The sequence below is a fragment of the Macrobrachium nipponense genome, chromosome 6 (assembly GCF_015104395.2).
Source record: "Macrobrachium nipponense isolate FS-2020 chromosome 6, ASM1510439v2, whole genome shotgun sequence".
Lineage (NCBI taxonomy): Eukaryota > Metazoa > Arthropoda > Malacostraca > Decapoda > Palaemonidae > Macrobrachium > Macrobrachium nipponense.
In genome coordinates, this window is record NC_061108.1 from 122,039,588 (window position 1) to 122,057,159 (window position 17,572).

Sequence of the window (17,572 nt, forward strand, 5' to 3'; positions counted from 1 at the left end):
TGAATACTTAGGGTAAATGATTGGGCCACAAACAGTCCATCGCTGAATGTTCACATTTTCACTCAATATTTCATTGGTGAAAAAAAAAAAAAAAAAATTTAATCTTTAAGCTAACCCTTTCTAAAAGATTGAAGTTTCATTAACAAATTGAGCAATAGAAAACTGCCACATGAACAAAAATAAGCATGTGAAGATTTTGTAAAATGTGTTCAAGGTAATTTTGAATCCCCTGTGGCGTCCAGCCCAATTAAAATGTACCTTGGACCATAGTTGGACACTTCATTCCCAGCGCTCATTTACCAGTGTACGGAACACTGCCTCTATATGTGAATGTTTATCAATATTACGGAAGATTTTAGTTGTAATCAGCACAATAAATTAACATTTTTGTTGCTTACACTAATGAATGTATGAGACATGGAATTCCTGAGGGTCATGTGGTTGAAATGAAATGCATTCTTACCTTGTAATCTGCAGTTTTATCCTTACTGACATCACAACTAAAACTCCAGTGCTTATTTGATTGTAATTATATACATTTTGGTCTTAATACACTCAAAATACCACTTAAAATATGAGATGGTTGTTTACAGCATTTCTGTGTCTGGAACAGTTTTTCAGCCCTATAGTACATTTGGCTGCCACAAACATCCAAGAGCGGACGATGCATTAGTGAATTGTTCATGAAAAAAGAGTTACATTTTTTGTAGTACTTGTATTGTGTACATAAGAATGTTACCAAGTTGAGTATGTATAACAATTTATCTAGAATGGATAAAAGTCAAGATGTCATGACGTCAACATAAAGGACTGAAATATACGTTCTAAATCCAAAAATATTACTTAAAACACCAGCGTACATATTTCACGAAACTTACACTATGTATGTAACATATATTATACTGTATGTAAAAAAAAAAAAAAAAAAACACACACACACACACAACAAGCAAAAGTCTTGAAATTTGTCTCAGGAATCTGGTTTGTTTTCCCACAACAATGAATGTTTTTGAATGAATTATCATAAATATGTATATAATGCATTTACGCATTTTATAACCATATTCTGGTATTTACCTAATTACTTAAATACTATGTAGCACTCTGGTGTCCTCAAAATTACCTAGCTTTCCCCCGGCCACTTCCCGATAGCCACCAACATTTACTACTGATGTAAATGAAATGGTACCAGCGTCTATAAGTAAAAATTTCGAGAATGTCATGGCCGGGGAAGTTACCTCTGCACACAGCTAGACCTTCATTAACCTGTGTTTAATTGAAATATGCCATTATTTCATAATTTAGGGGAAAATTCTTATTTTGATGGGAGCGTAGAGGTCTCGGTAAGTTGTTTAGAGGGCCCACAAATCTGAACTGATGCTGATGGTGGCGCATTAAAATGCACTTTCTGGAAGTGGTTGCAATGCAGTGGAATGACAAAGTGTGTTGCAGCCCAATCATTTACCCTAATTCAATTACAAGATGAAAGACTGCATATTTTAAAGAAAACATAACTTGAGTGCTGAACTCAGTTGGGCTTGAGTGCTGTCCTAAATTCACTTGCGCTTGAGTGCTGAATTCAATTACAAGATGAAAGACCACTTGAAATTAAACTAGACCTGAAGGCTGAAAATTCAATTGCATGACGAAAGGCTATAGTATAGGCAAATACTAGCCTAAGGTAAAACATCGCTGTGCACAGACATTTGATCGGAAAAATGGGCCACTTTTTAATTCAATATTTAATTGGAGACACAACAATATACAGTTAAATTTTTAAGCATACCTTTCAAAAGATTGAAGGTTCGTCAACAAAATGAGATATATGAAACCGCAATACGAATTAAAATAAGCATGTGAAGTCTGTGTAAAATATGTGTTCAAGGCAGTTTTTAACCCTCTTACGCCGAAGCGGTAAAAAAAAAATTGTCTCCCGTGTGCCGGAGGTGTTTCAGAGTGAGCGCAGAAGCGGAAAAAATATTTTTTTCAAAAAATTACAGCGCGCTTAGTTTTCAAGATTAAGAGTTAATTTTTGGCTCCTTTTTTTGTCATTGGCTGAAGTTTAGTATGCAACCATCAGAAATGAAAAAAATTATCATTATCATATATAAATAATGCGATATATGATAGCGCAAAAACAAAATTTCATATATAATTGTATTCAAATCGCGCTGTGCGCAAAACGGTTAAAGGTAACAAGTTACTTTTTTTTCGTTGTAATGTACACTAAATTGCGATCATTTTGGTATAAAACACATTGTAAAACGATGAAAGCAACACAGAGAAAATATTATCACAAAATAATGCATGAATTCGTAACGCGCGGACGTAAACAAATATTTTTTTTTCAAAAATTCACCATAAATCTAAATATTGTCCTAGAGACTTCCAATTTCTTTCAAAATGAAGACAAATGATTGAATATTACTATACCGTAAGAGTATTAGCTTACAATTGCAGTTTTCGACCATATCTGATGAGTTAAAGTTGACCGAATGTCGAATTTATTTATATATATATTTTTTATATGCAATTATTTCGGAAATAAGAAAAGCTACAACCTTCAAATATTTTTCGTTTTATTCTACATGAAATTGCGCACATATATAAAACTCTATGAAATGCCTAATATGAAACGGAGCAAATATTCCGAGAATGGGACGTACACATTTCGGAGATTTGTGGCGGAGAATCCGCCCGCGGAGGGAAGGAAAGATTTTTTTTTAAATTCACCATAAATCTCAATATTTTGCTAGAGACTTCGAATTTGTTTCAAAATGAAGATAAATGACTGAAATTACTATACTGTAAGAGTTTTAGCTTACAATTGCATTTTTCGACCATTTCGGTAGAGTCAAAGTTGACCGAACGTGGTTTTTTTTCTATTTATCGTGATTTATATGCAAATATTTCAAAAATGAGAAAAGCTACAACCTTCAATTATTTTTTGTTGTATTCTACATGAAATTGCGCACATTTTCATATATAAAACTTTATGTAACGGCTAATTTAAAATGGTACAAACATTACCACAATCGCACATATGATTTTTTCGGAAGAGTTACCGCGCGGATGTAAAGAAAATGTTTTTTTTTTTTTTTTTCATAAATTCACCATAAATCAAAATATTGTGCTAGAGACTTCCAATTTGTTGCAAAATGAAGGTAAATGCTTGAATATTACTAGAATATAAGCGTTTTAGCTTACAATTGCATTTTTTGTTACCATTTCGGTAGAGTCAAAGTTCCCGACGAAGGTTGAAATTTTGGCAATTATACGTTAAGTTTTATTTTATATGAAAATATCTCAAAACTGATAAACGCTACAACCATGGGTTGTTTTTAGTTGTATTGTGCATGAAATTGCGCACATTTTCATATATAAAACTTTATATAACGGCTAATTTTAAAATGGCACAAACATTACCACAATCGCATGTATGATTTTTTTCGGAAAAGTTACCGCGCGGACATAAGGAAAAAGTTTTTTCATAAATTCACCATAAATCGAAATATTGTGCTAGAGACTTCCAATTAGGTGCAAAATTAAGGTAAATGATTGAATATTACTAAAATATAAGAGTTTTAGCTTACAATTGCGTTTTTCGACCATTTCGGTAGAGTCAAAGTTGACCGAAGGTTGAAATTTTGGCAATTATCGTTATTTATATGAAAATATCTTAAAACTGATAAAAGCTACAATCATGAGTACTTTATTGTTGTATTCTACATAAAAATGCACACATTTTCATATATAATACTTCATGTAACGGCTAATTTACAATGGTACAAAAATTATGTCAAAGTGACGAAATAATTTCCGAGATGTGTCACAGATACTTTTTAGAGCGGTAAGAAAGAAATCGCCTTGCGCACCTGCGTAACGATTGTAAACAAAACAACACCTTGATCCGTGAACTCCCAGCATCCCCCAAGGTGCGTGATTCAAAAGTTTTAGGCTGGTAAGCCTATAAGTATTTTTCCGCGAATTTTAAAAAAAACTTTTGTAAGTCGACGTAAAATACGTCCAGTCGGCACACGGGAGACAAAAAATGTCGACGTAAAATACGTCCAGTCGGCGTAAGAGGGTTAAATCCAATATGGCATGGTATGGTTGTGAGTGCAATTCGGTTCTACAGTCGTGGCCATGTCCTTTCCAGCAGTTATTTGAACAATATTTGCATATATATGTAACGTTTATTGATATTACTCAAGATTGTAGTTGTAATCAGCACAATAAAACATTTTGTTGCCTATATTAGTGAAAGTATGAGACGTCTTATTTCCAAGGTCATGTTTCGAACTAAAATGCATTTTTACCTTGTAATCGATGGTTTTATCCTTACTGTCATCACAACTGAAATTACAGACATTTCATTCTTAATTCACTCCAAATTTCACTTAAAATATGTGAGTTTGTTTACTGCAAAGCCATGGCGGGAAAAATTACTCAGCCTTCTATGTCTGGTAGCCAGAACCCATGAGTCGAGCACATGACAATTTAACGAATTGTTTATGACAAAAAATTAGTACTTTTTTGCAAGCACTTTTCATTTACTTGAGTCTATTTTACTGTATCAACTTATTAAAATTTTTTAATAATTTTATGGCTGAAACAATTTGCTTTTAATTTTTAATAGTTGTACGGCTCAAAAAATTGTAAGCTTTAATGCATGCTAGGAATGGCAAGTCATCGTTGCCAATTTAGTGGAACTTGATACATATGCCAATACCTTCACAAATGGTTTCCATGAAGTCTAAATGTCACAGTAATGCAATAATAATAAAATTGCTCTAATATTTGTATATAAATTAAAAATAGATACGCTAAATTCACCTATTTCCACAGTTTTGTGTAAGATTTATCCCAAGTTTGGAGGGTAAGCACAAACAAATTGGCAACAGTGATAACCATGTTAACCAAACCACAAGCGTGAACACCAGTCGTTTCAGATTGTTGTGAAGAAAGTGTCCCAGCGTCTATGGGTACAAGTGGTGTGCGGATTTAGTACATGAAATGTTAAGTTTATTGACACAAGTGACTCAACAAGCATCGATATGGTGTCAATCTTCTACACGTAAGGTGCTTTAAGTACAAATTTCGAAAGCCTCATGGAGGTAAATTTGCACTGTGCATGGCTAGACGTTCATTAACCTCTGTTTAACCTCAAATTATGACATTATTTTGTACTTTGGGAGGAAACTCTTATTTTGAGAGGAAAGTAGGGTAAAAAACCGCATGGTACAGGGGTGGACCATGTACGATCAACGTGTACAACCCCAAAAAAAGTACATTATAACGCGTCCTGACATCGGAGATGGGCATCAGTCGCGACTTCTTGTTAGTGAGAAACAGAGCTAAAGACCTCTACTCTCCTTTTGAAGTAAGTATTTTCTCCAAAGTTAGAAATTAAGGCCAAATTTTAAGATTTAAACAGAGGGTAGTGAAATGGTGGTACAAGGCAGTCCAAATCTCACCAAAACGCGTTCAACATTTTTACTTACAACTCTAAATATTTAGAAGATCTATGTTTACGGAGTCGCTTGTGTCAATAAATTTCCCATTTCCTGTGATAAATCCGCACACCACTTGCACCCACAGACGCTGGGGCACTTTCATCACAACAATCGAAACACAGTCCCTAACCGGCTTGTTTGTTAGTAAACAACTGTTTTGGTAGAAGACGACGACGAAGCGTGCACTTGGATGATTTTTTAAATAAATAGTAAAACATCAATATTTTACATATTTATGATGATTAATTTGAAAATATTCATTATTGAAAAAGTAACTCGATTCTGACTCAAATTTAAATAATTATTTTTTGGAATTAGAACGTTCGTTTAAGTCCTGTATTATGACGTCACGACATCTTGGCTTTCGCCGTACCTTTCTCTCTCTCTCTCTCTCTTTGTTGCCATTCGGTATGTGTTGACCCTCCAAACTGGGTATAAGACTACACACAAAACATTGAAATTGGTGAAATTAGGCTATGTATAGGAAGTATATACCGTGGTCCCCCCATATTCGCGGGGGATGCGTACCAGACCCCCCCGCGAATAGTTAAAATCCGCGAATGTTTGGAACCCCTATAAAAACGCTAAAAACTGCCTATTTTGTTAGTTAAAACTTAAGAAAAACCACTAAAAATTTTCATACTTGATTTTTTTAATAGTCTTATCACAAAAAGTGCATTTTATGATGAAATTGATAACAAAAACCAGGAATTTGTGGATATTTCTTATAGAAAAATACTGCGAATGTGCGAATTTTCCACGAATAATGCAGGGAAACGTTCCCAAGAGAAATCCGCGAATCCGGAGAACGCGAATACGGGGGGTCCACTGTATACATAAGTATCAAAGCAATTTTATCATTATTGCATTACTATGACAACTAGAATTCATGGAAACAGTTTATAATAATGAATCGGCGTATGTGTGAAGCCTCCACTAATGTGGCAACGATGATTTTGCCATTCTTAGCATGCAAACATTAAAGGTTACATTTATTTCTGGCATACAGTTATTAAAGAAATTCAATATACTAATATAGACTGAAATCAATGAAAAGTGCTGGCAAAAACAAAAAAGCAAAAAAAAATACATAATCCACTTATCCGTAGTCGTTCCTCTATGGTTTTCGGCAGCCAGATGTACGAAAACGTTAGAAATATTGGATTGTATCTACTTCAGAAATATCTGTAATTTTTCGGGGGTAATTTGGTTGCAAAAAAGGGATAATATACATGAATTAAATTAAAATTTTTAAATAACAAAGTAAAGTTGAACTAAATAACGAGTAAAGTAAACAATTTAGGGAATAAAACTTTGCAGTTTCGTCGTCTGCTGCTCGTAACTGTGTTTGTGGCACGCGCGCTAAAGAACCAGCAACAGCAACTTGTTTAAAGTGCAATATGGAGTGAATTGAGACCAAATTCAGTCGTAATGATGAATGTAGGTGCATCTACTAGTGCTCGCAAAATAGTTAAGCAGGACATAGGTATGTAAAATTTAAAAATGAGGAGAGAGAGAGAGAGAGAGAGAGAGGAGCGACGGAGAGAGAGAGAGAGATGAAGAGGAGAGAGAGAGGAGAGTAGATGAGAGACGAGAAGGAGAGGAGGAATAGGAAGGGACATTCACTGTGGCCAATCGGTATGTGCTTACCCTCCACTGGGTATAAGACTATAAACAAAAAGTGCATTTTATGATGAAATTGATAACAAAAACCAGGAATTTGTGGATATTTCTTATAGAAAAATACTGCGAATGCGCGAATTTTCCACGAATAATGCAGGGAAACGTTCCCAAGAGAAATCCGCGAATGTGTGAGTCCGCGAATACGGGGGGTCCACTGTATACATAAGTATCAAAGCAATTTTATCATTATTGCATTACTATGACAACTAGAATTCATGGAAACAGTTTATAATAATGGAACGGCGTATGTGTGAAGCCTCCACTAATGTGGCAACGATGATTTTGCCATTCTTAGCATGCAAACATTAAAGCATGCAAACATTAAAGGTTACATTTATTTCTGGCATACGATTATTTAAGAAATTCAAAATACTAATAAAGACTGAAATCAATGAAAAGTGCTAGCAAAAAAAAAAAAGCAAAAAAAAAAAAAAGTAGTCTTTCCTCTATGCACTTTTCCGTATTCGTTCCTCTATGGTTTTCGGCAGCCAGATGTACGAAAACGTTAGAAACATTTGATTTTATCTACGTTAGAAATATGACAATTTGTCCAAAATTGCATTTTTCCTAACTATACAAACCTGAGGTCCTTTTACAATAGGAAGGTACTAGCGGCAGCTGGATAGGTCGTAAGCTTTCGAACAAGGGGTTCGGTAGTTAACTGCTTGTCCGACAGGCGCGCGCGCGCGACTGGGAGGTAAACAAATCACTTTTGCTTTTGGCCCAAGCAAAAACTGCAGAGTGAGGGGTGGCATGAGGTGGGGCTATGTGTAAAAGGACCTCAGGTTTTGTATAGTTAGGAAAAATGCAATTTTGGACAAATTGTCATTTGTTCCGACACGGCATACAAACCTTCGGTCCTTTTACAATAGGAAGACTCACTTCTTGGTGGGAGGAATCTGAGTCTTTTGTGAACAGACTGGTGTTCGCCCTACCTTTGGAAGCTTCCCTGGTCGTAAGAGCGAGGGAGGGGGATCCAAGCCTCTGTCCGATTGATCGGGGTGTGCACCGCAGGATCAATGGTCAGACCTCTGGACCGAGTACTAAGAGAGGGGCATGCGCATCTCTTAGTACCAGCAATGCCAGAACTTGTTCCTGTACAGGAGCAAATATAAAGTCATGGGTTTGACTCTTGTAGGCATCCACTTCCCCCCCTTGTAGAAGGAAGTGGTGGATATTCTGCTCCCATCCCTAGTGAAAGGGATAGGATGGGGCTCTGTCATATAGCTCACCTGCATCTCGTCCTCATCCAGCGTAGTGACGACCATGTCCCTCTGCCCACAGGTAGAGGGGAAGGAAAAGATGGGAAGAGAGAGCCAGTCACTCACTCACTCACACATCCATCCACACAGTCACACCAGGACTCGATGCTGTTCAGCCTGCGAGGGTCCTGGGTTAGCTACACAACTTGTTGAGCAGCCACCACGGGTCCCAAGGAAAAGGTATCCAAGGACCTGTGGGCAATATCCCGAAGGTGAGAAGGACGTTAAAGGTAGTCTGGTTAGACCAGACCCCTGCCTTCAGGACCTGCGCCACGGAGAAGTTCTTGCGAAACGCCAACGAGGGGCCAATACTTCTGACTTCGTGAGTCTCCGGACGGGACGTACGGATGTCGTCACTACCATCAGCCTCATACGCCCTCCTGATGACCTCACGCAGCCAGAATGAAAGAGTGTTCTTGGATACTTCTTTCTTGGTGACCCCGGTGCTAACGAAGAGGCGTCGACACTCAGGCCTGAGGTGACGAGTTCTCTTCAGATAGCGCCGTAGCGCCCTCACAGGACAAAGCAGCATCTCATCCGCATCATTATCGGTGAAGTCCAATTAGGGAGGGAATCGTGAATGACTCGAACCTGTCGTCAGGGACTGACGGTTTCTGAGTTCTTCGCAACGAAGTTCGGGACGAAATCGAGCGTCACGGATCCCCATCCCCTGGAGTGTCGTACATCATAGGAAAGACCATGAAGTTCCCCTACTCTCTTCGCCGATGCCAGGGCCAGCAAGAAGAGGGTCTTGAGGGTCAGATCCTGTCTGACGACTCCCGGAGTGGCTCGAACGGCGTTCGAGTCAAACTCCTAAGGACGAGAGTCACGTCCACGCAGGGGGCCTGAGTTCCCTGGGTGGGCAAGACCTCTCGAAGCTCCTCATCAGCAAGGAGATCTCGAACGAGTTCGAGATGTCCAACCCCCTCAGTTTCAGGACGAGGGCAAGGCGGCTCTGTATCCTTTGACTGTGGGGACTGAGAGGAGCTTCTCTCGGCGAAGAAAAACGAGGAAATCCGCTACCTGCTGAAGAGTGGCTCTGAGAGGAGATAGACCCCGTCTACGACACCAACCACAGAAGACGGCCCACTTCCCCTGGTACACAGCTGCAGAGGACTGACGGACGTTTCCAGCCATCTCTGTTGCTGCGCTACGAGAAAAGCCTCTCGTTCGCAAAGCGATGGTGGATAACAGCCAGCCGTTGAAGAACGTAGGGGACTGGACTGCTCGGTGATATTCCCGCATCGACGTGTGGCTGGGCGAGAAGGTTGTGCCAAGGGGGAATCTCTCTCGGTTCTCCTGCGAGAAGAGCCAGCAGGTCCGGATACCAAATGGCCTGTGGCCATTTGGGAGCCACCAGGATCATCCTGAGATTCGGGGTGACCAGTGCTCGACTGATCACCTTGCGAATCAGGCTGAACGGGGGAAAAGGCATAGGCGAAGAGGTTGTCCCACGGGTGTTGAAGAGCGTCCTCTGCAGCTGCCCATGGGTCCGGCACGGCCGAGAAGAACACCTGGAGCTTCCTGTTGTGCCGGGTGGCGAACAGATCCACGACTGGTCGCCCCCACAGGTCGAAGAGCCTTTCCGCCACGTCCTGGTGTAGAGACCATTCGGTCCTATCACTGATCCCTGACGGCTGAGCGTGTCTGCTACTACATTGCTCTTCCTGAATGTAGCGTGCCGACAGCTCTATTGAGTGTGCCTGAGCCCACTCGTGCACCTGCCGAGTCAACTGGTACAACGGGAGAGACACTAGGCCCCCCTGTTTGTTGACGTAAGCCACCACCGTGGTGTTGTCGCACATCAACACCACTGAGTGTCCCATCAAGCGGTCCTGAAACTCTTGGAGAGCGAGAAACGCTGCCTTGAGTTCCAGTACATTGATGTGAAGGTGCTTGTCGTTCTCGTCCCACACTCCTGAAGTCAGCAACTCCTCCAGGTGTGCGCCCCATCCCTCCGGTCGATGCGTCTGAGAACAGCTGCATGTCCGGGGGGGGAGTGCGCAGAGGCACTCCTCTTAAGAGGTTTCCTGTCGTCCAGCCACCAGGCTAGGTCCTGCCTCACCTCCTGTGTCAGTGACACTGGAAAGCTTGGGGGATCCGTCGCCTGCGACCAACTCTCCTTTTAGTCTCCATTGAAGAGACCGCAGGTGAAGACGCCCGTGAGGGTACTAACTTCTCGAGCGACGACAGGTGTCCGATCACGACTTGCCATCGCTGAGCTACCTTGTTCCTAGCCGAGACTAGGAACTGGTTGGCTGCCTCCCTGAATCTGCTGATCCGCGAGTCTGCGGGGAAGACTCGCCCTGCTACCGTGTCGATCAGCATACCAGGTACTCATCCTCTGCTTGGGCTCGAGATCGGACTTCTCGAAGTTCACCACGATCCCCAGATCGCGACAGAACTCGAGCAGTCGATCCCTGTCCTGTAGCAACTGCGAGCGGGAGCTCGCCAGGACTAACCAATCGTCGAGATACCTCATCAGACGTAATCCCGTGCGAATGGGCCCAAGCAGACACCAGAGTGAACACTCGCGTGAACACCTGTGGGGCGGTTGAGAGACCGAAGCACAGTGCCCTGAACTGGTACACCGTCCCGTCGAGGATGAAGCGGAGGTACTTTCTGGAGGACTGATGAATGGGTATTTGGAAATACGCATCCTTCAAGTCCACTGAAAGCATGAAATCGTTCTCCCTGATGGAGTCGAGCACTGAGCGTGCCGTCTCCATCGTGAACCGGGGTCGGGCGAACAAACCGGTTTTCAGGGGAGAGAGAGATCTATCACCGGGCGCCAGCATCCCGTAGACTTTTCCACCAGGAAGAGTCGACTGTAAAAGCCCGGTGACTGATCCGTGACGATCTCTACAGCTCTCTTGCTCAGCATGGTCTTTATCTCCTGTCTCAGTGCTACGTCCTTCGATGACCCTGGAACGTACGACTGCTGTTGGACCGGGTTGGAGGTGAGGGTGGCCGAGATTCGAAGGGTAATAGATATCCCTCCCGAAGGACATCTACAATCCAGGTCTCGGCGCCGTAGCGCTGCCAAGTTGCCCAATGGCTGGCCAGGCACACACTTCCGGCAGCAGGTGAGGGGGAACGCCGTCCCTAGCGTTTCCCTCCTTTCTTCGATTTCTTCCCAGAGCCTCCACGGGATGAGGAGGGCTGGGAGGAGGGCTGGTTACGGCTCCCCTTGCCAGAAGTCGAAGAAGACAGAGTCATTCCCCGGGGCTTCGACGCAGCAACCGTCTTAGCCGCCGAGGAAGCGCTAGCCGAGCTCTAGACTTGGCCGCAGTCCGAGGCTGCCCAGAAGCCTTCGAGACTGCCTGGTGAACCAGACGGTCACTGTCGTCAGTGCGCCGTCTGTCCACCGCAGCGTCCACCATCTCTCCTGGGAAGAGAGACGTGGAACTCCGTAGAGGTCCGCTTCGAAGTCCCAACGCCGCTTCCACGCCCGGCTGCCCTGGAAACCCGAGTAAGGACAGCGTCCCTTCGTCGGAGAGAACCAGGTTGGCCCACAGGTTCACCGTCTGGTGGGCAAGGAAGGAGATGGCTCTTCCCCCCCCAGACTGGCAAATTCTCCTGAAGGCCGAGTCATCTTCGGGAGAAATTCCCCCGGAGTTGGCTGCGACCTTAGATACTGTGAGGGACCACAGATCTAGCCAGGAGACGGCCTGGAAAGCTGCCATGGCGTTAGATTCCAGGCCGATTGCCTCTGGCTGCGAGAACCACAGGTTCTCGGACAGGAGCTGCTGCAGAGACACACCCGGAGTCAGCCTGGCTAACTCCGGGTTCACCTGTTTTGGGCGGCATCGGGTCTTCAGATGCACGTAAAACCGCCGCTGTCGTAGCAGAGGAGGTGGAAGCAGCTTGCTCGACCTGCCAGACTTGAGCGAACCGTCTTGTCCGGAGACAAGCGATTCAACCTGGTCCAGCACTGAGTCCGCAAGCTCCGAACGCGGCAAAACCCACCGTCGGTCTGGGTTCCCTCTTCGGGCCCCAGAACGACTCGAGCCGGGACGTGGGCTCGGATGGTGGGAGCGGCGATCCTTCCCCGAGGTCGTTGTGCTGACGAATCAGCGCAATAACCTCGGCAAAGTTCCTCTGGATCTCAGGAGTGACTGCATCCTGCGGAGTTGGACCGTCCAGTCCCTCAAACAGGAGCACCTCCCGAGACCCTCCTCCCTCAAGGAGAGGAGCAGCGACAGCCCCCTCTCGGTCTCCTCCAACCACCTGTGCGTACGACCTGGCTGGTCCGAGAACCGAGCCTGGTGCGTACGACGCGGTGCGGGATCCTGAGGGCGCACTCACGATCACTCCTCAATACCTCGCCCCTCCCGGTGTAACCCGAGGAGGTTGAAGGTATGGGAGAGGAAGACCTGACGCTCTCTCCTCGCTCGCTGGTAGAACCAGCGGGCTTGGAGACTGCAGGCGATCGCCAACCCGCGTGGCAGATCGAGCTGCAGACCTAGTCGGCCGTCTCGCTGTGGAGAACGGCTGGACCGAGAACAGCGGCCCCGGTCTCGTGTGTCAGAGGAGCTGGTGCTGGTCGCCGTACCCGATCGCTCTCTGTGAGAGCGACGGTCAGGCGACCGGCGAGCTCCACTGTCACGGTGAGATCGGTGGTGTCCTCCTTGACGGGTGCGGTTCAGTTCGCTGGTACCAGCCGTGGCTGGTGCCGGCGAACGGGGGGACCTCTTCCCAGCCTCAGCCCGTGGCCGGTCCATGGACCGTCACGTCCGCCCGGGTAGCCAGCTGCTCGCCGCGAGAGCGAGAGCTGGCCTGGTGAGAGTCGCGTGAGCGGCTGTCACCAGTCTTCCGCTCCGTGCCGTGAACCTGACGCTGAGCGGACTCAGAGGTCTGGTTCCTGGCTGCACGGTCGCTGGTAGGCGACCGTACACTCGGTACCTCTCTGCGAACGAGCGGCCGAGCCGGACCCTGCTGCTGTGGCCCGAACCCACTGAACAGCAGGTGAGGAGGTGCCGGTGTTAGCCGGCCACCCCTACCGGGTACCCCGTTAGTCATTTTCTTGCCTTGGGAGGAAGAGAGGCGGGTCCATGCTACCCGAAGGGTAGCAGGGCGCGACCAGCGGAAGAACCCCCCGTCTCACCAGAGCGAGACGGGCCCTTAGAAGTTCCCGAAGGAGACTTTCTTAGGGGGGGGGAGGCGACCTTCTTCTTCTTCGGGGTGGGGGAGCCTTATGACAGTAAGAAGAAGGGGAAAGAGAAGGAAAGAGGCGGCAGACGACCGACGACGACGAACGAAGAAGACGACGACGACACCTCCTTCCTCCTTCTTCTTCTTCTTCTTCTTCGTCAACCTCCTCAGGACCGACGTCAGATCTGTCATCCAGGACGGAGCCGGGGCTGCTGTTGCCGAAGCAACAGGGCCCGGACGTACCTGTCCGAACAGACCAGCATCGGGAGCAGCGGCGCCAGGAACAGGAACAACATCGGCAGGTGCGAACATCACAGGAACGGCAGACGAGACAGCAGGAGCAGGTACAGGTACAGCAGCGGTGGTCCACGCAGGTACGGCAGACTGTGTGGGCGGTACAGGTGGTCGAACCGAGCGGCACAGACATCCTAGGTACCGGTGGGAGGTCCAGGGGCGAGCTCTTCGGGCACATGAAGTCCGGTCGCGGCAGCACGGCAAAAACCCAGGTGGCGGCATCACACTCCCCCGCGTTACGGCGACTGGCCCCTGCACCGATGTAGTGGGTGTTACAGAGACCGCGTGCTGGGTGTACACCAGGTGAGGAGGTTGAAGCATAGCCAGGGGTTGTAAGGGTCGTGGTGGTGGTCGTGACCGTTGCATGGGTGACCGCCACGGAGCCAGCGATATGATAGAGCAGCCCCTGGACACTCGGCACGCCCTGCAGCCCCAACGATGCCCACACCTGTCCGAGGTCATCCTTCGCGGCAACCGCACCTGAGGAGGCAAAAGTCGGGTGATTAGAAGATCCTCTACCCGTTTCGCGGCGAAGACGAACGGATAGAGAACCCAGAGTACAACTCTACGTCAGGGTATCTAGCGCCCTCCTCCACACTCGACACGTCAGGAGAGGAGAAGGACCTAGAAACCCCCCCCGAAGGGGAAGGCGCGAGACGTGGAAGTTGAGCGGGCGGCAGGAAAGAAGACGAAGTGTCCGTCACCAAAGGAGTCGCGGGAGAGCTTTCCGACGACTCCTTTGCAGGCCTTCGCTTCTTCCTGCCCTCATACAAAGTCCACTGCGCCTCCGACCAATCAATACACACATCACAGGGCTCGGCTCGGGTGCATTCGCGCCCCCGACACCGAGCACACAAAATATGAGGGTCAATCTCCGGGAACGATCTGAACTTCCCGCATTTACGCCCTTCGATACCCGGGCAAAGTCTCCGTGGGGTAGCGGGGCGAGGAGATTCCATCATAATCAATAATTGAAGGCAGCAAGTAATATGAAAAAAGAGAATAATTGTACTTACAATAACTCTTTCATACACAATTACAACCAAATACTCAGAAAGCAAACGACGAGAAGCGGGCAGAGAGCGTCGAACAACACGTCCATCCACTGCGAGGCCGAAAGCAAAAGTGATTTGTTTACCTCCCAGTCGCGCGCGCGCGCCTGTCGGACAAGCAGTTAACTACCGAACCCCTTGTTCGAAAGCTTACGACCTATCCAGCTGCCGCTAGTACCTTCCTATTGTAAAAGGACCGAAGGTTTGTATGCCGTGTCGGAACAAATCTGTAATTTTTCGGGGTAATTTGGTTGCAAAAAAGGGATAATATACATGAATTAAATCAAAATTTTTAAATAACAATGTAAATTTAAACTAAATAACGAGTAAAGTAAACAGTTTAGGGAATAAAACTTTGCAGTTTCGTCGTCTGTCGTCGTCTGCTGTTTGTAATTGTGTTTATGGCGCGCGCGCTTAGAAACCAGGAACAGCAACGGGTTTAAAGTGCAATGTGGAGTGAACTGAGACCAAAATGTGTATAATAACAATCAAATAAGGACTGTGGAGTTTCAGTTGTGATGGCAGTAAGGATAAAAACCGCCGATTACAAGGTAAGAATGAATTCAGTTCCAACCATAACCCCGGGAATAACAAGTTTCATACTTTCACTAATATAGGCAACAAAATGTTGTTTTATTGTGCTGATTACAACTGCAATCTTGAGTAAGATCAATAAACGTTACATACATACGCTAACATTGTTCAAATGAGTGCTGGGAAGGCTGGGGAAAGATGGTGTCCGTCACTGATGAGAACCGTCCATGAAAAACGTAGCCGCCATATTGGATTTCAAAACTGCCTTGAAAACATATTTTACGAAGAGCTCACATGCTTATTTTAGTTCGTATGGGGCTTTCATATATCACAATATGTTGACGAAACTTCAGTCTTTTAAATGGTATGCTTAGAGTTGCAATTGTATTCATGTTTCACCAATTAAATATCGAGTGAATAAGACCCGTCTACCGTGATGAGGGTTGGCCTGTACTGATGTTTCCCCCTAGGCAACAAAATGTTGTTTTAATGTGCTGATTACAACTGCAATCTTGAGTAAGAACAATAAACGTTACATATAAAAGCTAACATTGTTCAAATGAGTGCTGGGAAGGCTGGGAAAGATGGTTGTCGTTACTGATCAGAACCTGTACATCCATACGGTAGCCGCCATATTGGATTTCAAAACTGCCTTGAAAACATATTTTACGAAGAGCGTCACATGCTTATTTTAGTTCGTATGGGGCTTTCATATATCACATTATGTTGACGAAACTTCAATCTTTTGAATGGTTTGCTTGGAGTTGTAATTGTATTCTTGTTTCACCATTTAAATATCGAGTGAATAAGACCTGTCCACCGTGATAAGGGTTGGTAGTCGCTGGTGTTTCCCCCTAGAGGTCTCGAGGTGTTCCTTCCATGACCGTTGACTCGTGACTGGTGTCCATCTCCGGTGTCAGGATGTGTTATGTACTTTTTCTGGAAGGTGGGTCAATGAGCGGGCAAGACTGGCCCAGGTAGTCCATTTGGTTGTTTCCCCTAACCTCTAACTTAGCTAACTGGCAGTGCTAAAGTTATTTTTTGGGGAAAGTGGCCGCGCTACGATACAGGTGGTCGCACAGCGGTGTTTTCCCTTATTTTGAAGAAAACCAGACCTCAACCCACGAGGCCAGGCTTTTGCAGTCTAATTCAACCCCGCCAGTGGTTCTCTGTCTAACACGATATCCGCAACGTCTACCGCAGTCAACCATAAAATCCCCTACTAAATATGCTCAAATACTATAAAAAATAATCATAATATGAATAAAACGCCAGAAACCCGCCACTTAAATTATTTTAAACTATTGCCGGCGTGGAAAGACTTCCTGAGGTTATCAACAAACATTAGAGGACACTTACCATACCAGGCCATGGTGAGAAACCTTTCATCTTAGCCCTGTAAAAGACAAATAGAATTAATTACGATGAGTTTAAACGATTGTATGTTTAATTTAAGTACAATTGATCGACTCTAACACGTTTTAATTCAGAAAAATCCTCACCAAACCAGGTCTCCAATTTTGTAGGGGTCCGCCATGTTTAAAACTATCAGACGCAAAGCATCATGGGAGTGTTCGCCGCAACCCATACAAGCGACCACATTTAGTGCTTTTTCTCCCTAAATCAGCTTTAATTCATGGAATACTTGGTATAAATAATTATAAATACAATTCATAATGTATTTGGATGTGCCTCCAATGATATTGCTTTTTAATTAAGAGAATAAATTGAGAAAATGCAATGTTTAGGTAATTCCTTGCCACATATTACTGACAGGTGGCAGCACCTTACAGTACACAAACTTTTTCAGCGGGAAATTGAAAAGTTGTTTACATATCCAACATTACAAGTTTCGTAACAATAGTATGTGTCAAACCATCTTTCATTTACAATTAAATGACGGATCACATTGTTTTTCAACAAGATCCGGATTACTTCACCGAAAAATCACATTTCAGAAACTAAGCATATTTTTAATAGCCAATTCTAATCACTGATAACTGTAAAAAAAATTAATTATTTCTTTACTTCAAATATATGCGCTGTCTCATTATACCATAGAGAATTAACATAAGAT

The 17,572-nt window shown here is 44.8% G+C and overlaps 1 protein-coding gene across 1 annotated transcript in view; it reads right to left on the reverse strand.

Annotated features, from left to right (window-relative positions):
* The window catches only part of LOC135216088 (cytokine-like nuclear factor N-PAC), a 284,091-nt gene extending 267,008 nt beyond the window's left edge, over positions 1–17,083 (reverse strand). The window contains exons 1-2 of the mRNA XM_064251099.1: positions 16,998–17,083; positions 16,855–16,891 (exon numbers count right to left, since the gene is read on the reverse strand). Coding sequence (XP_064107169.1) covers positions 16,855–16,891; positions 16,998–17,083 — 123 coding nt within the window. The remainder of the gene's footprint in view (positions 1–16,854; positions 16,892–16,997) is intronic.
* Positions 17,084–17,572: the final 489 nt, after the last annotated feature.